This window comes from Neocloeon triangulifer, unplaced genomic scaffold, assembly GCF_031216515.1.
Source record: "Neocloeon triangulifer isolate White Clay Creek 2 clone unplaced genomic scaffold, ASM3121651v1 ptg000003l, whole genome shotgun sequence".
In the NCBI taxonomy this organism is placed as follows: Eukaryota; Metazoa; Arthropoda; class Insecta; order Ephemeroptera; family Baetidae; genus Neocloeon; species Neocloeon triangulifer.
This window is the reverse complement of record NW_026775546.1, coordinates 3,071,148-3,094,643: the sequence shown is the minus strand read 5'-3', so window position 1 is coordinate 3,094,643 and position 23,496 is coordinate 3,071,148. Positions and strand designations below refer to the sequence as shown.

At 34.4% G+C, this 23,496-nt stretch overlaps 4 protein-coding genes across 6 annotated transcripts; all 4 read left to right on the top strand.

The window, feature by feature from the left end:
• The first annotated feature begins 394 nt into the window (after nt 1-394).
• LOC132205892 (cytochrome P450 9e2-like) lies at nt 395-3,788 on the top strand. The gene is made up of 8 exons (XM_059635257.1): nt 395-532; nt 1,296-1,646; nt 1,709-1,912; nt 1,970-2,137; nt 2,200-2,431; nt 2,487-2,708; nt 2,812-3,063; nt 3,123-3,788. Exons 2-8 carry the CDS (start codon nt 1,299-1,301, stop codon nt 3,308-3,310), a joined length of 1,614 nt encoding a protein of 537 aa, XP_059491240.1. The 5' UTR covers nt 395-532; nt 1,296-1,298; the 3' UTR covers nt 3,311-3,788.
• Nucleotides 3,789-3,923: 135 nt separating this feature from the next.
• On the top strand, nt 3,924-6,700 carry LOC132205891 (cytochrome P450 9e2-like). 2 transcript variants are annotated; one of them, XM_059635256.1, is made up of 8 exons: nt 3,924-4,043; nt 4,343-4,693; nt 4,748-4,951; nt 5,003-5,170; nt 5,222-5,450; nt 5,510-5,731; nt 6,123-6,374; nt 6,433-6,700. In XM_059635256.1, exons 2-8 carry the CDS (start codon nt 4,346-4,348, stop codon nt 6,609-6,611), a joined length of 1,602 nt encoding a protein of 533 aa, XP_059491239.1. In that variant the 5' UTR covers nt 3,924-4,043; nt 4,343-4,345; the 3' UTR covers nt 6,612-6,700. The 2 variants fall into 2 exon arrangements, with proteins under 2 accessions (XP_059491239.1, XP_059491238.1); XM_059635255.1 differs by having other exon boundaries at nt 3,974-4,133.
• Nucleotides 6,701-7,077: 377 nt separating this feature from the next.
• On the top strand, nt 7,078-10,300 carry LOC132205893 (probable cytochrome P450 6a13). The gene is made up of 8 exons (XM_059635258.1): nt 7,078-7,238; nt 8,034-8,366; nt 8,424-8,627; nt 8,690-8,857; nt 8,916-9,150; nt 9,207-9,428; nt 9,648-9,899; nt 9,952-10,300. The coding sequence occupies exons 2-8, from the start codon at nt 8,037-8,039 to the stop codon at nt 10,116-10,118; spliced, it is 1,578 nt and encodes a 525-aa protein (XP_059491241.1). The 5' UTR covers nt 7,078-7,238; nt 8,034-8,036; the 3' UTR covers nt 10,119-10,300.
• Nucleotides 10,301-14,281: 3,981 nt separating this feature from the next.
• LOC132193231 (protein Skeletor, isoforms B/C) lies at nt 14,282-23,470 on the top strand. 2 transcript variants are annotated; one of them, XM_059613769.1, is made up of 13 exons: nt 14,282-14,443; nt 17,862-18,020; nt 18,078-18,150; nt 18,390-18,498; nt 18,825-18,987; nt 19,471-19,730; nt 20,713-20,812; nt 20,877-21,061; nt 21,110-21,308; nt 21,371-21,625; nt 21,687-21,880; nt 21,930-22,154; nt 22,514-23,470. In XM_059613769.1, exons 1-13 carry the CDS (start codon nt 14,386-14,388, stop codon nt 23,045-23,047), a joined length of 2,514 nt encoding a protein of 837 aa, XP_059469752.1. In that variant the 5' UTR covers nt 14,282-14,385; the 3' UTR covers nt 23,048-23,470. The 2 variants fall into 2 exon arrangements, with proteins under 2 accessions (XP_059469752.1, XP_059469751.1); XM_059613768.1 differs by having other exon boundaries at nt 20,877-21,308.
• The last annotated feature ends 26 nt before the right edge of the window (nt 23,471-23,496 follow it).

Here is a 23,496-nt window from a genome sequence, read left to right as displayed (position 1 = left end):
TCATTTTCTCGATTTCTAATGCAAAAAAGTAACATTATTTACATTATATAAAATATAATTAAAAATATTTCAAAAACATAATTGAAATATGTGGTTTTCAGTTTTTCTTTATCAGTTTTTCATAATTAATATCAGGTTTATATTTAAATTTATAATTATATTATTTAAATTATATGAAGGTGAAATTTTTAAAATATGTTGTAAAAAAAACGATCAAATTAAAATATTATATTAATAAAGATTTATAATTAAAAATAAAAGCGGCTGCATTTTTTCACGACAATAACACAAATTACAAAATATAATTTATGTTGCTTAACTCTTTATTGCAGAATGCCCTACATTTGATCTTATCTTCAAATAAAAATATTATTATCTGTGGAACATCAATCATTATGCGTGATCAGATCACTGCTAAATTGATAGTGCTCGCTAAGTAAGGAGCAGTCGAAGGACTGACGGCGTTGTTCTAGGTCTTCAGTTTCCCAATAATTCACGGGTTTCACATCGTACAGATAATTTGAATTCATACGTGAGTATAGGACTTTTTGGAAATTTAACTTCAAAATTATACATTTTTTCACCATTTCCCAAGTGTGCATTATTCTGACCATTTTTTTTTTAAAGCGCTTTTAAAAATAAACAATTTGATTGAAAATGTAAACCAATTAAATTTTCAATAGTCAAAACATTTTCGATATAATAATAATAGTAATTTACTGATTAAATTACTATTTTACTCAGTAATAAAGGAAAATGAAAATTATTACAATAAAGTATTATAATAATAGCTTCTGAGCACCTTTGGCCAGATTGGAATTACAATCACTTCAAAATATTTTATTAAAGGATTTTTTAACGAGGAAACATGCAATTTTTAACGCTAACTTGAATTTGGGTGAAATTATCAAGTTTTTGCGTCTGATGTTAAAAGCGAGCTTATTTTTAGACCAGACAAATCTCAAACAATAGAGATATGATAACCTCATTACAAATTAATTTGATAAAATGTTTTCTAATGATGCAATTTACGGACCACTTAAAAATGTCTTATCATTTATAGACGAGAGCAATTCAACCAAGAAAGGTTTACAATTGAAAAGAAATATGACTTGAAAAAAGAAATTTTAATGGCAGGAAAAAATAAAATGATAACTTTTGTGCTTTCTTTGCTCTAAAAGTCTGAAGTCTGAAGCGCAATTTTTATTTTTTTTTATAATTTCACATAATTTATTTACTTTTAAATACATACCTATAAAAAGAAATGATTTTAATAAATAATATATTTTTTCTAGAACATGCTAGACCTTCTAGCGAACATCCCCTTTGGAGTAAAAGTCACGTGCACACTTCTGGGCCTCATCATTTATCTCGGATACAAATTCATCACAAAAAATTTTGATTACTGGCAAAAGCAAAACGTTAAATTTTTGAAGCCAGTACCCGTTTTCGGATCAATCTCGTCGGTTTTCCTCCAAAAAGAGCACCTCTGCCAGTTCATGCAACGCGCGTACCATGAAAATGAGGGTGAACCTTTCGTCGGATACTTCCAGGGCATGACACCTACCCTCTTGGCCATCGACCCCGAACTGATCAAGAAAATTTTCGTCAAGGATTTCTCACATTTCGTTGACCACGGATTTCAAGTAAATAAGAAGAAAAAATAATATGAATTTTATTAATTGCAAATAAAAAATGAATTTCTTAGTTTAGTGAAGAGGCAGATCCATTACAGGCAAAGAATCTATTCCATTTAGGAGGGCAGAGGTGGAAAGACATACGCACAAAGTTAATTCCAACTTTCACGTCAGGAAAAATCAAATCCATGTTTCCCTTGATAAATGAGTGCAATGAAAAGTTTGATGAATATTTGGAAATACTGGCTGAACGTAACGAAAGTTTTGAGGCCAAAGTAACAAAATTTAATAATTTTGTGATATTCCGTGATATTCTAAGCAAAGAAATTTAGGACCTCCTAGGCCGTCTATTTACTGACATAGTAGGTTCGTGTATTTTTGGAATTGAATGCAACTCTATCCAAAACCCTGATAACCAATTCCGATCCATGGGGAAGAGACTGACAACCAAGAGCGTGGTTCAAGCTTTCAAAGTTCTGTTCGTCGTGTTTATTCCAAAGGTTATTTGAATTTTAATATTCTTCTGATTTTCTTATTAATTATTTTTATAATACGTGATTAGGTTTTTGCCAAGTTCAATGTAAGAATTCTCGATAAGGACGTGACTGAATATTTTAAAAAAGTTACCAAGGATATGGCGAAGACAAGAAAGGAGCGAAACATTGTGAGAAAAGATTTTCTGCAGTTGTTAATCGAGTTGAAAGATAAGGGTAGCGTTGCAATTGATGAAGATGACGAAGACAAGTACTTGAAAAAAGAAGCCTTCAATCAAACCACCTCTAACGCTACATTTAGTACTAAAAATTGACTAGTTAAAAATTTTAGTAATTATGAATAATTGCAATTTAGAATTTGACGACATTGATTTGGCCGCCCAGTCCACCGTTTTCTTTCTAGCTGGGTTTGAAACGTCATCTACATTGATTTGCTTTACATTGCTGGAGTTAGCAATGAACCAAGATGTGCAGAGAAAAGCGCAGTCCGAAGTTGATAAAATTCTTTCCCAATCTAATGGAAAAATCACTTATGAAATTCTAAAAGAAATTAAATATTTGGATTGGATCCTTAAAGGTAATTCCATTTTTTGCTAAAGATAATGCAATTATATCATAAATACTGAAAAGTGATAATATTGATGGTTTTGTTTTCACATTATTTTGAAATAAATTTTTAGAAGCTTTGCGGAAGTACCCACCGGTTGCATTGCACATGCGGATGTGCACCAAAACGTATAAAATACCAGACACAAAAGTTACTCTACAGAAAGGCACATTTGTTGCGATTCCTAATTACGCACTTCAAAACGATCCGAAGTACTTCCCAGACCCTGACAGATTTGACCCTGAAAGGTTCAGTGACGAAGAATTGATGAAGAAATATCAGTACATCTACACGCCTTTTGGAGAAGGACCTAGGCAATGCATCGGTAATCGTGAAGTTTATTTTTATAAATATTTTAATTAATTTCATGTGTTTGGTTAAAAGGAAATCGATTCGCACAAGTTCAATCGAAGCTGGCGCTTTTCACGTTCCTCCGAAAGTACACGGTTTCCAAGTGCCCAGAAACAGAATTCCCAGTCAAGATTGAAGAAAAGCAGTTCATTGTTACTTCTAAGAGTGGAATTTTCTTGAAAATTGAAAAACGCAACAATCTCCTTGAAAAATTATCATAATATTATTCATAAGAGAAGAGAAGAAATTCGATTATATCTAATGTTTATTGTTGGCTCTGTAGCTTTAGAAATGCGGAACACTTTGGAGCTGTATTTATACCATTTGCATAGCACAACACCAGCGCAGGTTGCATACCAGTTGCGTACTATCCTCTTTGTAACTTAAAAAAAATACATAATTCTTATTATTTTTTTTCAATTTCTCATAAAAAAAAAAAATAATAATAATTGCTTTGAAACATGAAGCTGAAAGTTAAAATTTGGAAATTTGGAATAAAACTGAATATAGCTTTTGACTATTTTTCTGTGGATAATAAAGGAAAGCAAAGTAATCAATTTTAAACCAAAAATCCTTGATTGTACAACACTACTTCAATTAAAGAAAAACTGATTATAATCTCCAGTTACCCCAAAAATAATTATATACCAACTGATTCTTCTTTTTAATCATAGAAATAATTGTAGTATTCTCCTCAACACAGAGTGGTAAGCGTGCATTATTAAAAAGGAAATACGGACAGCTCAGTAAATTGTCACCACGATCATTTGCGCATCCCAAGGTCACACATCAAGTGGCTCATGACGTAACCCTTTTTATTTTTAGGCGCTGGTCGCTGGAGAACGCCATCAAAATTGGAGCGCAGTATAGATCGGCAACGTGAAGTGCATACCATGCCATAGCTTAAGGCAGAATTAATCATTCAATTTAATCATTATATCATCATTATCAGTGGTGAGGCAATATTACATAAAGGACAAAAACCAGTTAGCTGATGTCAAGAGCAAATTTGGTTTTTGACAGCCTCATTACAGAATGGAGACAGTTAAGTGTTACTTTGTCTTTTTCTGAAACACTGGCGCACACTGACGTAAAATTTAATTTAAAATCAAGCTTAAGATTGAGAAAGCAATTAAAATATTAGTAAAATGCATTTTTTCATATTATTTTTTTTTAATTCATATCAATCAGCACGAAAATGTTTAAAAATTCTTATTTTTATTATTATTTATAATATTATTTAATATTTTCAGAAAATGCTGGCATCCTTAGAAAACATTTCCTTTGGAATGAAAATCACCATTTCACTTCTGGGCCTCCTCATCTATCTTGGATACAGATTGGCCACGAAAAATTTCGACTACTGGCAGAAACGAGGTGTAAAATTCCTGAAGCCAGTGCCCGTTTTTGGCTCGGCCCCGTCGATTTACATGATGAAGGAGCATTTCTTCCAGTTTTTGCAACGTGCATATAGGGAAAATGAAAACGAACCTTTTGTCGGATATTTTTCTGGCACGACACCAAACCTGATGATCATCGACCCCGAACTTATCAAGCGAATTTTCGTCAAGGATTTTTCACATTTCATCGACCACTCGTTTAAGGTGAATTTTTCTAAAAATAAATTTTTTTCTTAATTATTATATGTTTTTAATTAGGTTTGTGAGGAGGCTGATCCCTTGCAAGCGTTGAATCTGTTCAACTTGCAAGGACAGAGGTGGAAAGAAATGCGAACAAAACTGATTCCAACTTTCACGTCTGGAAAAATAAAAGCCATGTTTCCTCTGATGCAGGAGTGCACCGAACAGTTTGATCAACACTTAAACGAATTGGCTGATAGCAAAGAAATTTTTGAGGCAAAAGTATTTAAAATATATTTAAATGAAGAATTTGTTTATTAAAATTTATTTCAGGACATCGCAGGTCGCCTCTTCACTGATATTATCGGCTCGACTAGTTTTGGAATAAAATGCAACTCAATCAAAAATCCGGACAATGATTTCCGTCGGATGGTGAAGAAATTGCTAGGCGCTAATTTCATTCAAGTCATTAAACTAGTGATCGTCATGTTTTTACCAGAGGTATTTTTTTTTATAATGTAATTGCAATAACTTAATTTATTTTTTTTTCAGATTGCTATGAAATTTAAACTTGGATTTTTGGACAAGGAAGTGACCGAATTTTTCAAAAAATTAACCAAGGACATGGTTGAAAAGCGAAAAAAGGACGGCATTGTGAGACGAGACTTTTTGCAACTGCTGATTGAATTAAAGGACAAGGGCAGTGTCGCAATTGATGAAGACGACGAGGATAAACACTTGAATGTTTCGAATGACAACGCCAGCTCAAAAACTCCGTTCAGTAATTAAAAATGAGATAATCTTCCAATTAAAAAATTAAAATGTAAATTTTTATCCTAGAATTTGACGATCTTGATTTGGCCGCTCAGACGACTGTTTTCTTCCTGGCTGGTTTTGAAACGTCCTCCACTTTGATTTGCTTCGCACTGCTTGAATTGGCAATGAACCCAGACGTGCAAAGGAAAGCGCAACTGGAAATCGACGAATGTCTTGCCCAGAATGACGGAAAAGTGACTTACGAAGCTCTTCGAGGAATTACATACTTGGAGTGGATACTAAAGGGTAAAACTGTGGAATTTGAAAATTTTAATGAAAAAATTAATTAATCATAAAATACATCTCATAATATTTTTAATTTTTTCAAAAAAGCATAAAATTTATCAAGAATGCATAAAAAAATTTATTGAATTTGGCACTCTAGCTTGAAATTGAGGGGGAGCTAAAAGGGTTAATTTTAATGTATCCCCCTTTGAAAAATTTCAATACAGGTATCAAAATTGTCATTGCATTGCTTGTAATCATTTAATGCAAAGCAGGTAAATTAATCAAAATCAACCCAATCTTTATGAATTTTCACCATTCTTCTGATGTTGTTTAAAAAACTAAAAAATTAAACTAATCATTTAGACTGATTTTTTAATTTCGAAAATTAATTTTTATTTTCAAATTTCAGAGACGTTGCGAAAGTATCCACCTGCTTCAGTGCACGGCCGAGTGTGCACAAAAAAGTATGTTATTCCCGATACGGACGTAACAGTGGAAAAAGGAATGATAATTGCAATTCCGAACCACGCCCTTCAAAACGACCCAAAATATTTTGCGGATCCTGACAGATTTGACCCTGAGAGATTCGGTGACGAAGAACTGATGAAGAAAAACCAGTACATTTACACACCCTTTGGAGAGGGACCGCGACAATGCATTGGTAATTAAATATTCAATATTAGTTGACAAAAATATAAGAAATTTCCAAATTTTTGTAGGCAATAGATTTGCGATGCTTCAATCGCAACTTGCGCTTTTCACCTTTCTCCGCAAGTACACAGTGGGAAAGTGCTCGAAAACCATTTACCCTGTTAACTTTCATCCAGTACAATTCACCTTGACATCCAAAGATGGAGTTTGGTTGAAACTGGAGAAACGTAATTGTAATGACCAATAATGATTGAACTGATTGAAGTACATGGGGAAAGAATAAATAATAAACTTAATAAAGGAATCACAATAAATTAAAATATTTATAACTTGTATATAACTTTTTAATTGATTTTTAATAACATGCTAATTATTATTTTGATTGAGAATTTCAATATAACATAGAAGTATAATAGGATTTAAATAAATTTTGATGGTACAAACTACAAAGGTGATTTTTAGACAATCACAGGTCTTTAATCATCATTTGCGGTAAAAATTGACATAAATATTTTATCGAAAGTGAAAAAAGTTGCTGGGTTTAAAGTTCTTTATATTATTATTAAAAAAATAATCTTTTGCATTGAAGATGCTGTTACATTATTGTAGGCTTTTGTGCATCCCAAGGTCCCCCGCCAATGACGTAATACTGTGTATGTATTTTTGGGCTCTGCTGGAGAATGCGCAGTATATCTCATTATCAGACTAAGCATTAACACTGCGGAACTCAGTTGTTCTTTTATCTCACGTTAGACGAAACTGGTGGGGCAAAATAAAGAGTTAAGGAATTAACCCCACCGCCTGTTTATGCGCCTTTAAAGGAGAATATAGGCAGTCTTGCTTGGTCTTCGTCAAAGAACACAAACCTCAACTGGTGAGTTTATTTAATTCAGTCTAAATGAGTAAATTTAGACAGGCACAAAGGCAACATTTAAGATAATCAAATTACAAGAAAATAATTAATTTGCCAAATTTCAAAAGTTTTTTCATTACTAGAAAAAAAGATTAAATGTAAATATTTTTTCCAAATAATAAATTTCTATGATGAACGAAAATGAACATAATAATAATAATAAGCCGACGATATTTAGCAAATCACGTACTTAAATTGTGTTGTTACTGTTATTTTCAAAGTTGCTCAACTGAAAAAATCTGCCCAGCAACAGGCCAAACCAAATGTACCTTGCCTTTCTCAAATCATTTCTACTCTCGATTGGCGCAAAAGTTTTGTTTAGGAATGACCAAGCACGAAAAAACATTCGTACGCCCTGTTCTTATCGCCCCTTATCAAAACAAATACAGCGAAAGGTCAATAAAGACAATTCACTTCTAGCTTTTTTTTAAGCAGTGTTTTTGTTTGTACAGAGAAACAACACAGCATAATATTGTGAAACTCGTTTCCAAAGGAATTTATTATATCCAATTTGATTATTTTAATGTTTTTTTCTTTCTTCGTTAATAAAAATAGAGAATTTTAAATTACAAATTTTCAATTTTTATTAAAAATTCTAAAATCCACGTTTGATTGAAAGTAATAGTTGTAAAAATGTGTAATTTTAAAATATCGTTTTACACACTATTCACAACTAAAAAAGCGAGAGAAATGCATCAGTAAAATTTTGTGTTCCGTTTATTAAAGTAAAAATATGCTTATTTATTTTTCTTTCAGAATATGTTATCCTTAGGAGTGCAAATCTCCTTATCACTTCTGGGGCTCATCATCTATCTTGGATACAAATTGGCCACAAGAAATTTCGACTACTGGCAGAAGCAAGGTGTCAAATTTTTGAAGCCGGTGCCAATTTTAGGATCAATTTCGTCCCTCTTCATGCTCAGAGAACACCCCTGTCAATTTGCGCAACGCGTGTATCGTGAAAATGAGGGCCAGCCTTTCGTCGGATATTTCCAGGGAACGACGCAAACCCTGATGGCCATCGACCCTGAGTTCATAAAGCAAATTTTCGTCAAGGACTTCTCTCATTTCGTTGATCACGGATTCAAAGTAAATTTCTGACAAGGTATTGGCTTAAAAATTTCAAGAAGAATTTTTTGATTTTAGATCAGTGAGGAGGGTGATCCATTACAAGCGTTGAATCTGTTTAATTTGGAAGGACAAAGGTGGAAAGACATGCGAACGAAACTTGTTCCAACTTTCACATCGGGAAAAATAAAGGCTATGTTTCCTCTGATGCAGGAGTGCAATGATCAGTTTGATAAATACTTGGATAAATTGGCTGAAAGCAAAGAAATTTTTGAAGCCAAAGTAAATAAAAAATTTTAATTAATGCAATTTTTTATTTATATCTATTTTAATAATTTATTTAGGACGTCCTAGGTCGACTTTTTACCGACATTATCGGCTCGTGCATTTTTGGAATAAAATGTAACACGATCGAAAATCCAGATAATCAGTTCCGGAAAATGGGAAAAAGATTGATTGATGTGAATATTTTCCAGGCCATAAAATTAGTGTTCATCATATTTTTGCCCGAGGTTTATTGATTATTTAAATTTCAAATAAACTGGAATTATTTTTCCACCTTTTATTAAGATTGCTTTGAAACTCAAACTTGGAGTTTTGGAGAATGACGTGTCCGAATTTTTCCTAAAACTAACCAAGGACATGGTCGAGAAACGAAAGAAAGAGGGCATCGTGAGACGAGACTTTTTACAACTGCTGATGGAGTTAAAGGACAAGGGAAGCGTCGCAATTGACGCGGACGACGAGGATCAACATTTAAATGAAGAAACTGCGGACCACAAAACCACATCAAACATTCCATTCAGTAATTAAAATTCAATTAAATAAAGAGAAAAAATTATTTAAAAAAAAATAACGTAGAATTTGATGATATTGACTTGGCCGCCCAGTCTACCGTTTTCTTCCTGGCTGGTTTCGAAACGTCATCCACCGTAATTTGCTTCACACTGCTTGAATTGGCAATGAACCCAGACGTGCAAAGGAAAGCGCAAATTGAAGTTGACGAATGTCTCGCCCAGAATAACGGGAAGATTTCATATGATACGCTTAAAGACATGAAATACTTGGACTGGGTACTCAAAGGTAAAAGGTTTATAAGATATTTTCGTATATTGTTGATTTATAAAAAATAAAATCATTTTGCATTTTAATTCTTCTTTGACATTTAAATTATTTATTTTAATTTTTATTTTATAATATTTTCTCGCTTTTTTGTATTTTTACTCAGTAATACGGAGTATATTTATAAATTTATTATAATATTATCTTAATCTAATAATATATAACTTTTGGAAATTTTAGAATCAATGAGGAAGTACCCGCCTGTCGCATTGCACAGCCGGTTGTGCACAAAAAAGTACGTCATTCCCGAAACGAATGTTGTCTTGGAAAAAGGAACCATAATTGGCATTCCAAATCATGCTCTCCAAAACGACCCGAAGTATTTCCCGGACCCTGACAGATTCGACCCTGAGAGGTTCAGCGACGAGGATCTCCTGCGCAAATACCAGTACATTTACACACCCTTTGGAGAGGGTCCCAGGCAATGCATTGGTAATAATTTAAATATTATGTATTTTTGGAATAAAGAAAATTGGAATTTTAGGTAATCGATTCGCGTCAATCCAATCAAAACTTGCACTCTTCACTTTCCTTCGCAAGTACACGGTTGTTGCTTGCCCCAAGACCGTTTATCCTGTTAATTTTGACGCAAAACAGTTCATCTTGACTTCAAAAGAGGGAATCTGGTTGAGAATGGAAAAACGCCAGTGAACTTAAAATAAAGATGAAAAATATTAAAAATTTCAAAAAATTCAATAATAAGACTGCAAATTTGATAAATTTAATTACTCAAAATTGCTTAAATTTTATTTTAAATTTATAAAAATAGATATTTTTCAGTTTTTTAAATGTAGAATTTTTAAAGTAATTGTGCCTAATAAGAAAGATTTGACAAAAAATCAAATGTGTTTCATTTCCTTGGTTCAAATTTTCAATTGACAGTAACCTTTTAATTGGATCTATGCATCCTGCCAAACACTGCAGCATAGCAGGTTGCCTAAATTTCATTTTGATTGAACTACCAAAAATAAAAATAATTAAAGAAAAACCTGACCAAATGCATTTGAAAAGGTAATCAAATAAGAGATTTTTCGCATTCAATTTTAGAACTCTCGTTTTTGTCACACTCATGTGCGTAGGAACGTCAGACAAAACAACGTGTGGGCTCATTTCGTGACAGGCACTCGCGCGCGGATACACAATTATATGCTAATTTCACAAAAGTCTACACTCTGTGTACACACACATGCACTCTTTGTGAGTCAACGAACTGGATCAATTTAATTTCCCGTGTTACATCATCATAACTCTCGAAAAAGAAATACTAGAGCTGCATTTTAAAAACCAGCTTGTCAACGGACGTACTCAATTTGCTAAAATGATGTATTCGCCGTGTAATGAAATGAGATGCGATAATAATCTTGCGGGCATAACCGAAGGGAAATTAAAATTATTATGTATGAGAAACGGTGAAAATTTGCCAACTCACTATGCAAGCTACGAGCATGCTTTGCCCACGCTTGCGGCAAATGAAATTAATTATAATTGTACTGCTGATTTTGTTTGTTAATAAATTCACTTCAAAGTTCATTTTGATAATTCATCTTTGTCAAAATTAGTGAGATTGAGAATAACTATTTCGAACTTTGAAGTTGAGACGTTAATTGATTCATTTACTATTTGCAGAATTTTAATTTTCTATTGTTAACTTTTTGACTCCATTTATTTTAAACTACAAGCAAATGATCAATAATTAAGTTTTAAGGAAAATGCAATTACCATGCCATGTCTTCTTAAAAATTAGTCGATCATAAATTCGAAAAAATAATATGATAATTAAATCTCTTTTATGATTTTTACTTTAATAGGCTTTGAAAAATTATTTGTTTAGCAAGATTTTTTTGCTGAAATATAAAATATAACTTTTTAACTAAAATTTTAGCCAAATAATAATAGCAATGTGAAATATAAATTTAGAGTAATTTATTTAGTATTTTGAAATCATCATTTTTTTTTTCAAAAAGATTAAATTTATAAAAAAAATGTCCGCAAATAAATTTAGAACAGAATTTCAAAATTTATTTCTAACTGTCATGCGTGATTCATTTCAATTCTGATAATTATGTTAAAATTAACGTTTTTCAATCAAATTTTCAAATATTTGCGTTTTTTATGAACCTAGTAAAAGTCACTTAGCATTGCACGGACAATTAGCACTGCAGGGTTCATTTTCTAGATCAACTATATTTGCCAATCCTTGTGAAGTTTGTTTAAATTTCATTAGGTCGTTTTGCTATTGCCTACGAAGCAGAAGCGGAGTAGGCCGTTTGTGAAAAATGCAAAAGTGTTCCAGCACCGCGGGGGCAGAACGTATAATGATGAGCACTTTGTGATCCGCCGCGCAACCTCTGTTGCTCTGCGACTTTCACCACTCGCTCGTAAAAAAGTAAGCATTGACGAACAAGAGGTGTCGCGCCTCCTCTTCAGTCTTGCAGTTTTTGCAATTTTTGCCACTGATGCTGAATAATAAGTGATAAATTTATGAAAAATAAAATTTAAATAAATTGTTGTATTTTCATACAAATTTTGTAAAAAGTTAAAAAAAAAACAACCTTTGAAATATAATCAAAATTATTCTAAAGCTCATGAGAAGGTTTTTTTATTAAATACCAGTTTATTCATTAATTTTTATTTTTTACTATATGGAAACGATGTAGTTAATTGCCAGTTTATATTGAAATGGCAATAATTATTGGCATGTCTACGATTTTCAGTGAATTTCAACAATTTTTCCTTAAAGATAAGACTAATTGGATTGAATCTTTTTGTGTTGTTAAAATAAAGCTCTTATATGATGAAAATTTCAAAAATTATCGTTTCAAGAAATAACAAGGAATTTTATCTTGGATATAATTCAAAGAACCAGGAATTTAAAGATCGCTGAACCCAAGTAAAAGAATAATGGAAAAATTAAAATATAATTTTATTTTGTCATTTTTATAAAAATATAATTTCTGCTCTTAAAACTGTGAAGACACAGTTCTGCTGTTGAACAAAAAGTGTTTGTCTTAGTGGATTCAGTTTTTTGCTGTTATTAAGAAACTGTCCGTTGCTACATAATTTGTTTGATTTGCAAAGATCATTACTGAGTAACCTTTACATGTTAACTTCTTCAAAAATAAAAAATCATATTATTGGCAATATTTAACTTATCAAGTCATCCCTAGTAAGTTGATCAAATTGAGCTAAATTAGGAACTTGCTAAAATTGTTTATTTCACGAAATTATAATTTTTTAACTTTTCTGCTGGCGGGTCAGTGGCGGCTCCTCTTTCATGCCAAACGGTCTGCGTATAATTATATTGTTTTGATTAGGGTTTTCTCCTTTCGCCCAGCAAGGCCACACGGCGGCGCGCAATTGTACAAATTGTCGTCGGCTCGCGGAGTTTTGTAACCAAATTGCGTGGCGGCGCTCATAATTATTTTATAGTCGAGCTGGCTGGACAAGCAAACTTCTTTTTTTCTCTCTGAAGAGAGAGATGTTCTCAATGGCTGAGTAAATAGCATGCTTGATGGAGCTCGTTGCGAATTGCCATTCATGAATAAAGCTTGGCTTAGCGCAAGCCAGCGACCTCTGCGGATGAGATGCAATTTTGTGACGAAAGTGAAAACAGGCTACATACACACACAAGCAAGCGTGATTTTTATATTTGAACAGGGAAACTACTTGTATGGTGCCGCAGACAGTCCTTTCCTTTTCCATAATCTTACTGACATTTGATGATAATAATAATTTAGCAAAGGTCACATGCATTGAAAAGCAGTTTTTTTTATATATTTGTTTAAAAATTAATTTGAAAATATTATACAATATTTTTATAACGGTTTCTTTTTACCTTAAATCATATTTTACAAAGAACTGAACCCACGATTCAAACCTACTTAATTTAGTTTGATTAATTTTTATTCTGAAATTTTTGTATTATAAGAACTGAAACAAATTGAAAGTTGAAAAAATATTGCATTAATAAATTATTATAAACCAACTATTCATTCCATTCAGAATATAAACTACTAGAAATAATAAAAATTATCAGATCAACAACATTAAAATTCAAATTAATATGTGCAAAAATATATTCGGAATATATTTTAACAGCAAGTAAAAAATGACTTTAGCAAAAAATGGATCATTAAATTTTCATTGATACATAAGACTTGATAAAAAAAAGCTGCAATAATTGGCAGTTAAGAGCACAAAATTTGATTTTATAAATTTTCAAATAATGAAACAATAAATTTTTAATAAAACAATATGGAATATTTTGTTGCTTTTTTCTTTTTTCATAGACACATATTATAATTTGTGAATAATAAGGAAAACAATAAATTAGAAGCAAACTTTTAATTTCAAGATAGGATTGCAATTTTAAAATCATTTAGTGATCTATGACAATTTTGACAGCATTAATATTTTTTTTTTTAAATATGTACCAGAATGGAAAAGATTTAAATAGTAAAAAAGTTTCGAATTTTAAATCTTTAAGTCATGAAAACAATCATTAACTGTTAATTTATAGAGATTTCCCTGCATTATTTCTGTTATAAACGTCGTGGTTGAATCCCACGTGGATAATCGGTCGTGTCGAGAGAGGCGAGGTCAACAGCACCCGCGATGTCAGCCAAGAAATTCGCGACTCGACAATTTTTCATTTTTTATTTATTGGCAGGCTGCGGAGGGCAGAGTTGAATGATCGGAGCCTGCACGCAAAGACCAGTTTTGAGTCTGTGCAATAAAATATAGGGAGGCGGATGAAAAGGACGAATTTTGAGCAGACGCCCCTCTCCAATTGCGCAGAGAGCTGGACCGCTACCTCTCTATATAAAAGACTTGCGAACGCCAACACGCGAGTTTTGTCGAAAGTAGTAGTTGCTGCTCGACAACGAGCACTCTTGATTCCGATCGTCGCACAGGCCAGATGAAGTTACCCTTTCCGGCCGCCGCCTTATTTTGCACCCTTCTGCTCGTTCAAAATGGTGAGTTGAAATTTGAAAAATTTATTACTTGGAAATTAACTGGAGACTTCAACGCCCGAAATTTTGAGCAATATAGATTTAATTTTTTATTTTTGTTATAACATTTCAATTTTAAAAAAAGTTTAAAAATTTTAAAAGTTTATTTTTTTCAGGTTTAAAATGAAAATTATATTATGACATTTTACTTTGGATTTTGGATAGGAAAAAATTGTTTTTGTTTGTGTCATGTTTATTCCCACTCGTCATTGAATTTACTATTTTGGCCTAGCTTTGACCCATTTTTGCCAAACAAACAAAGCTCAAAATATCCTCTCATTATGCAAACGCCAGGCACGTGTTAATCGTGCGAAATGAAATTACCATAAAAAGCGTTCTACACATTTCCAAGTTGAGCAAAAAATGTGCAGAAATTTAGCAAAAACCAGCAGCGCAAAGAGATATAATAAATTAATTTCAAAGGCTCATGAAAATCATCAACCGTGAAAATTATTGCGGCTATAAAAACAACAACTCAAAAGCCATTAAACGAAAACAGCTGCGGGTGTTTTGTTGTTTATTTGAGCTGCATTTGAATTATCAAGTCGCGTGCCAGGAAATTTCGACAGTCCACATATATAATATCTGTCCATCTAATAACTCTTCGAGAAAAAGTGTATAAAATTCAGTCAAGGCCGTTGCACGTTGTTTGTGCACCTCGCTTATCGGATAGAATAAATGAGAAATTAATACCGTGGCACGTGATGAATTCGTGCTAAAAATGCAATCAGGAAAAAAGTGCAACGTTGAGAAATATATATGATTATAAAAGTGAGAAATTCCTGCTTTTCTTCAAAAGATCTGTGCGTGTGATAGACAAAAAAAATTATTCCGTCCGGTGTGAAAAAAAAACTATGAATTAAGTCAGCTGTTTTCTGTCCTTGGTGTATTGCGATTCATCTCCATTAAGGTTGAGAATTATTAATAAAGAATTAATTTTAATTTAGAATTTTACAAATTATATTTAGTTTCCACTTTAATGTCTTTTGCTTTTTACTTTCTTAGGATATAATTTTTATTTCTTGCAAGTTTTTCCGCAGCGCTCTTTTTGTCATGCCTATGATGAACAGTAATTTAAATTGATTTTAAATAAAATTAAACTCTAGTCAACATAATAATTGTGCTTAAAATAAATTTAAAAAAATTTATTTACCGTAAAAAAATTATTTATAAATTTTTGAAAATCAAAATGGTATTGATATAAATGGACCAATTTGTATTTTTCTATTTCATTTTTTACACAACAAAGTCCGAGTTATTATAAATACTGATTGGATCGAAACCTCGAACCAGTTATAATCAAAATTTCACTCTCAAAAGTACGTCCTATTTCATTTCAAAAGTTGTTGTGATCTCTGCCTAGCGTGCCGCGTGAAATTTGGCTGCGAAATCGAGCTCGGAGCGAACGAAAAAAATCGCCTCCGAGGAGTCCTCTCTTGACAATGCCTTATGTAGGTGACCTTGAAATCCCAATTTCTTTTCGTTTTGGATCTCTTTCTTTCTTTCTTTCTTTTCATGAATTGCCGCGTGCAATTAAAAACAAACGTTTCAACAGAAAAAGCAGCGAAACAGCTTTTCCTATTTTTTTTTCTGCCGTCTCCATTCATTTATTGACTTAATTCGCTTTCGCCATTAATTAATCAATTATTCACCAGTGAAATTACGGCAAAATGAAATTTAGATCACGCTGCGATATACGCCCCGCCGGGCACTTAGGCAACCGGCCGTCCGCCCGCGTTTGTTGCATAAATTGCATAAACACCGTTTTGGGCATGAAAATCTATAACGTACGAAAAACATCCGTCGTCGCGATCTTTTGTTAAATAAATTTGCTCAACACGATTTTTTTTTAAGTCGCAAACAGGTTAATTTCTTTCCTCGGGGTCTGCACGACTCACCGATACAGGCGGTGCACCTGGAAATGTGAATTTAATTGATCCTGATTAACGTGCAGCCGAATTGTAAAGGCACAATTATGGTCTTGCCGAGAGTTAAGTAATCGACGTAATTACACGCTTTCAATTAGAGACGGGGAAAAGTTATGGTCCTAATGAAGAAAAATAAATCATTTACTCCCTGCCTTTCTCAATTGACTCACATTCTAAAAGCAGTGTAATATTTATTTCGATAATAAAGCTATTGAGTTTAATAAGAAAATCCATTGACCAAATATGAAACATATGAAGATAATTTTTTAGTTGAAAAATAATTTATTTTTGTTAATATATCTTTTAATCTTCCCATTTCAAGAATTAGTGGTTATTTTTCAACGAAATTGTTAATTCAATGAATAAGTTTAAGGTTTGAAATTATTTCATTAATAATATTTTTTTTTAGATTTTGGAAAATGTTTCAAATTTTTAAATATTATCAAACCAATATATTTGGCCGTTTTTATAATTTTTTTTTTATGTAGAACAAAGCACAACTGTCTTTCAATTTGCGGCTTTCTTAGTTTCTTTTTGATTCAACCGTGTGTGCATTTCTTTCTCTGAAGTGCAATTTTGCAATTTGACGCCGGCAGCATTTCTCCAATTTTCGTAATGACACCGCGATTCGAGCTTGTTGCTCTCTTGATTTTATTATATTATATTGAAATTAATATGCACATAAAGTGTCTTTTAGAGAGGCGGGTTTTGCTCTTTGTGTACGGAACGAAATGCATGTTGACTTTCTACGACCTGATGGACTGGCACTTCAATAATAAATTAAAATGCCCTCACCATTTTCCTGATTGCACTTTAGAAAGGCGCGCGCGCGCCGGGATCATTTTCTGTTGTACTCGGTGCATTTGAATATGAAATAATGCTCTCCCTGCTGGCGCGAGAGATCGTGCCATCATCGCTTGCACAAAGAGAAAAAGGCTCGAAATTTCTCCCTTGCAAGAAAAGCTGCAGTTGTCTCAAGAACCAGAAGAGTGCTTTCTTTTCAAGTGGCATTGATTCCAACTGTATAAGTTGCTAGAATCAGTTGTAAAAATATAACAATAATTAAACTTTATTTAAAAATGGAATAGGAACAGATTTTAATTATGAGAAAATGTGTAAAAATTTATTGAATAAAATTTCTAAATAATATTTGATTAAAAAAAATTTGAATACATTTCACCAATCATATTTTTAAGATAAAATATGATTCAAAACGATTGAATATTTATTTTTTTAACAATGATTCCAAAATGCAGTTTATTTGAATCAAAACTAAAAGAGAATACATAAGATGAAATTTGATTTAAAAAAAAGCATTAAATATTCCCATTCAATTTATAAAAATTTTAAATTTCTATTTGAATTAAAAGAGTAAAAAAATTGTGAATGATATTTAAGTATTGAAAGTTTAAATAATTTTATAAATAATGAATTTTTTATGTTTAAATTGGCAGTGATCGCTGAAGATGAAAACAAAGCGGAAGACGAAGGCTACTATGGCAAGCCTCTAGGCGCCCTGAGTGAGCACCATCACGCAGTCAAAGGTTTCGTTTACGCCGTCGACTCACGAACTCTTCACATCCGCCACTTTTCTTATGATGGACTCGGTCCAGGTTCGTTTAAATCATTTTATTTAATAATCTGGATCATTGCATTTTTTAAATTTCCAGGGGCGTATTTCTACGCCGGAAACTCAAAATCACCAAGCGGTTCCGGATTTCGGTTGCGGGACGAAAGGGGCAGGTGAGTTTTTATACATTTTCTCTCTAAATTGAGATGAGAATTTCCGGATCACTTCTATTTTGGGTCACTTCAATTCTCGTTTATTTTTGTGACAGTCTCACTCAAGCACGCACTCGAATTTTAATTTAAAAAAAATATATATAAATGGCCCGGCGCCTTTCGGTCGTGGATTTTTGGCCAAGTGGCGGCCGGCAAGATCGTAAGTACAGTTAAATGGTGCTCCAAATTCAATGTTGCAGTCCGAAGGTGTTGAGAAAGTACAACGACGAGCACATCACTTTGTCCCTACCCGAGGGCAAAACCTTGAACAGCATCAAGTGGTTCTCCGTCTGGTGCGAGGATTTCTCGGTAAGATTTATTACACCGACTTGTTTCTCTTCAACTTTGCACGCCAATTCCACTTTCTTTCTTTCTTTCTATTTATTTCTCTTGTTCACCCGCCGGATTAGTTTATTTCTTTCTTTATTCTTTCTCTCGACAATCCGTTCGTCTTTGTCACGCAATCCGCCGAGATAAGCAGAGACGCTGCTGGGAAAAGTGATTTCGTTTTTACCGTGCCGCTGCCGTTCATGCCCTCGTTTACGCGACCATAAAATTTTTCTCAGCCAGCTTAGTGGGCCAGCGGTACTTTGCAACAACTGGATTGTGTATATAAATACTTTTCGTCTCTGCAGGTGAACTTTGGAGATGTTAGGATCCCGAAAGGTTTCCAGTACCCGAAACCGCTCAAACTGGGCTCTCTGTCCGGAATCCACCACGTCTCATCCGACCCTGTGGTCATTGTTGACGCTCAAACCTTCCTTGTGCCAAACTTCTCTTATGACGGAGAAGCTCCAGGTAAAATTTTGTCCACTAAAGAGATTAATTTTGTTCATGTAAAACTATAAATTGAATTCCCTTCAATTATAAATTAAATAACAACTGTATGTAATAATTTTCAAATTGAAAACTAAACTTTTTTAAAAATCATCCACGTTGTCTAGAAAATTAAAAAATATAGTAAAATTAAATTAATTTAACTTATAGAATAAGCAAAATGAAATTAATTTAGGGCCTTGAAACACTTCACATTTATTTATATAATAATATAAATAGATAATAAATATAATTTTAGGTCATTAATGTAACTTGAGATTTGTTCAGAATTTTAATAAAATTGCTATATTTAGAGTTATTTTTTATTCTGAAGCTATCAATAAATATCATTCCTTTTATTCAACGGCATTAGAAAATCTTTACTTGTATACATGAAATTATTGATTTTTTTTTAATCAAATTTTCTCTCAACCTATTATTTTTTTATTTTTAATTGATATCTAGATGCGAAATTCTGGGTTGGAAGTGGAGAAAAACCAACGTCTCAGGGCATCAAGGTTGCCGACGAAAACGGCCACTTTGAGCCTTTGGGCAAATACGACGGCAAAACCCTGGTCATCACCCTGCCCGGCGGCCTCACCGTCCACGAAATCGGTCACTTTGGTGTGTGGTGCGAGGCTTTCGCGGTCGATTTCGGCCACGTGGAGATTCCCGCCTCGGCCGCAGTGCCTCCTTCGCTCAGGATGCTCGGAGTTGCACCTCAGGTATGAAATTACAATCGCACGATTTGCGACGAATTCGAATAATTGTTGAAAATAAACTGGCTTTGCATCAACTAACCTACACGCAACAAAAACAGGTCTCCACAGGTTGAGCATGCAAAAAGTTTGGAATGAAACAAAAGAAATGTGATATATAATTATATGAAAATTAATTTTAAGATAAATCCTTCCTCGATTCTCTTACGAATTAAAAAGGTGTTTTGTTTTCTCTCCTTGCGCCTCTCTATTGGATTGCATTTTTTGGACATTTTTACCCCCTCCCTCCCTACCCTGACTTTGAGACTGCTGACGATGACGGAAGACGGATATATACATTGAGACGCCGTTGGCCCGAGAGTCTGACGCGGCTTTTCTTGCAGAATCCCCCAACCCTGGCCGAAATCGTCAAAAAGTACCCTGACCTGAAGGTTGCCCCGAAGTCAGACCGCAGATCTTCGTCCTTTGGTAATTTCCTCGTCACAAACGACGGTCCGACCACTTTCCGTCCTCCCCTGCAGTTCTACCACCCGTCAGCCGCAACTTACTCCGTCCAGAATCAACAGCCCCTCGTGTACGTGCCACCGCAGCAACCTCAACCTGCAGTTTACTTCTACCACCACCCTCAACAGGCCTACTACCTTGGAGAACAGCACCAGCCACAGCAGCAGCAACAAGATCCTTCGCAAGTGTCACAACATCCCACTCAAGAGCCCCAGAATCCCCAACAATCCCACCAATTTTACTACACTTATTAAATTAATTCATTTTTTTAGACTAACTGTTAAATTTTGAACGATCAGGACCCAGGGTGTAGAAGTGTATAAATTATTGGAGGATTAATTTATTATTTTTAACTTATTGATTTTGTTATACAAATGGTCACAATAAGAAGCAACAGAGGCGTTTAGGAGAGAATAAAGAACACGTTTTTATATACCCCTAGTCTCATTATTTTCCCTTCCGCTTCGTCGGTCAAACTTTGCAGTCGAGATTGAACTGCGAAGTTCTGCACAAACCGCTGGAATTTGAGGTGCGCTGGGCCATTGCTGGGGAGAGCGCCGTGATTCAGTTGGTCGGGAAAGTCGGTAAGTTAAATATAAAGGAAGAATTAAAAATTTGAGCAAAATTTGAAAAAAAAAACTTCTACAGAAACTGGAGATTACATGTCATTTGGTCTCTCCGGCGACGACACCAAGACCAAAATGATAGGTGGTGACGCCGTCGTGGCGTGGATCGACCCTGAGGACAATCAAGGCTACGCCGTCGACTACTACTTGGAAGGGAAATCGCAATGTGCCGGTTCCAGAGGCAGCTGTCCTGACACAAAACTCAAAGTGAGAACCAATTTGTCAAAAGAAAATTTTAACAAAATATCCAATCAGGAAGGAACTGAGAGCATCAGACTGCTGAATTCTGCCCTGGTCAACGGATACTCCATCGTCACCTATCAGCGATCGCTCAAAGGTGCCGACGATTTGGACAGGCCCATTTTCAACAACGGCACCGAACAGGCCATCATCTGGGGCGTCGGACCTCTTAACTCGAAAAAGGAAGTTTCCTTCCATTCGGCTTACCCGAAAGGTAAAAATGAAAAAATCAAATTTATTATTTATTTTATTAATTTCAATGATCCTCCTCAAAAGGCAATGTGAAGCTCAATTTCACACGCGTTCCTGAGTGGAACTGCCCGCAACCTGAAGACGGCACTCATTCGTCTGCAATGTCCAATTTGGAGAAAGAGATGAGTTCACCCGTCGCTGCTGCGACCCCGAAACCAGTCGAGGCGCCTAAAGATGCCTGGTCCATTCCTCCGATTCCGTGCTACGAACCTGACGATGGAGTTTTCTACGCCCAGATGGGCCCAACTGGCGGAAAGAGGGGATATTCGGCAATTACCGGTACCAATTAATTTAATTAGAAAAAATCTAAATATCCGTTTTTTTTTTTAAATTTGTTCAGGTCATGTTGGTTGGGGAATTTCCTGGTTCATCAACGGACTGCTCATTCCTGAAATCAACGTGGTCAGGGGGAAAAGCTACACGTTTGTCGTGGAAGGGGGTGACAACCCTGAAATACCCGCCAGGTACCACCCCTTCTACATCACTGATGATCCTGTTGGAGGCTACGAGCACAAAACCGCCCAGGAGAGAAAGGTATAGAAATATTTTTAGTGGAAAAATTATTAAAAATTAAATTTTCCAGGCTGTGAAAGTTTACGCTGGGGTCAAATTCGACAAGAGGGGCAGGGCCACCCCTACCGGAACTGGTCGCCTGTGCAACTGGACACCCGATCCGAATCACTCGGCGGACGACAGTCCTTCCTTCGGTGCCTATCAGCAAACTTTGAAACTGGAATGTGACCCCGGTGAACCTGGAATTCTCAGGTGGACACCTGACAAGGACACTCCGGACACCATCTACTACCAGGTAAATGACCTCCCATAAAAAAAAGAAGGATTGATACAGCTCAAAGTAACAAATAAAATTAAGTAAAGAATCGTTTCTGAGAAAATTTCAATTTTAAAAAATTATTTCTTAAAAAATTCCGTTAAAAATAATTATTTTGGTATTTAAAAAATGTCATAAATAATTGAAAATTTTAATTTTTTAAATTATTTAATATTTCTTTAGTTGAAAACTTTAAAATTTTATCAAAATTAGATAATTTATTTCAATAAAAAAACAAAGTTTTGTTTAATATAAGCTTTAAGAAACCAAAAAGTACTTCAAAAAAAAATTAGATATTTAATTATTATGCAATTTTGCTAAATTTTTGTTCCCAATAGTGTTTCACCCACCGGTACCTGGGCTGGAAGATCAATGTCGTTGACAGCTGCGACGAGCAGCCATCTTCAGACGACCTTCCTGAAGACTCAATCGACCGCCACGGAACGTCCGACGACCACGAAGAAGCGGCCAGCGTGAATTTCGAAACCAGAGTCAAAGTTCCTGTGGGGGAGAAAATCGAGACGCCGTCTCTGTCCGCCGCCCACGATCTTTTTCCTCCGTCCGCCGCTCAGGTCTCGTACGTGAGCAGCCTGACCTCCCGCGGAGACGAAATTGCCAAAAACGCCGACGCGTCCAAAGAGCACCCGGACTTCGAAAGCCCCAAACACACCGAAACCCTGGAGCCCATGTTTGTGGCGTCGCCTGTCGACCGCAACATCAAAGAGACTCCCAGGGTGCACAACTTCCGTCCGCAGGTCAACAAGGGCAAGCACTTCATCAGAAGGGCGCCGCCCCAAAGACTCCGCTACCCTCCCACCACGCAGAAAAGGGCTGCTCCCTACTACAGACGCCCGCACCACCACCTCTACTGATCAGTAGGTTTTACTTGAAAATCGTCGTTTGAGAAAAGACTAGATTTTTTTTTTTTAATTTAGACTAAATGAAAAAAATTACCAAATTTAAACAAGTTTTTTCCAAAGGAAATGTTTTTAATATTTTTTTAAACTTTCGCACACAAAAGAAATTAAAAGGACTGTTTCTTCTAATTTTTATTTGCTTTGGAAAAATTTTAAAATTGAAATTGTCGTAGTCAAAAATTATATCATTTATTTTAAGAACGCTAACGCAACAATTAAGGCTTACCATTCTCACTAATGTGCAAATGAGATTAAAATTATATTTTGAAAGTTGGGTCAAAAAAGTTATTATTTAATGAATGTAAGTGATCTTGACAAGTTTTTCTTTGCCTAAAAATTATATTAAATAAATTTGTCACCAAAATAAAGTTTTGTCTTTTATTGCTTTAAAATGTTAACTTTGA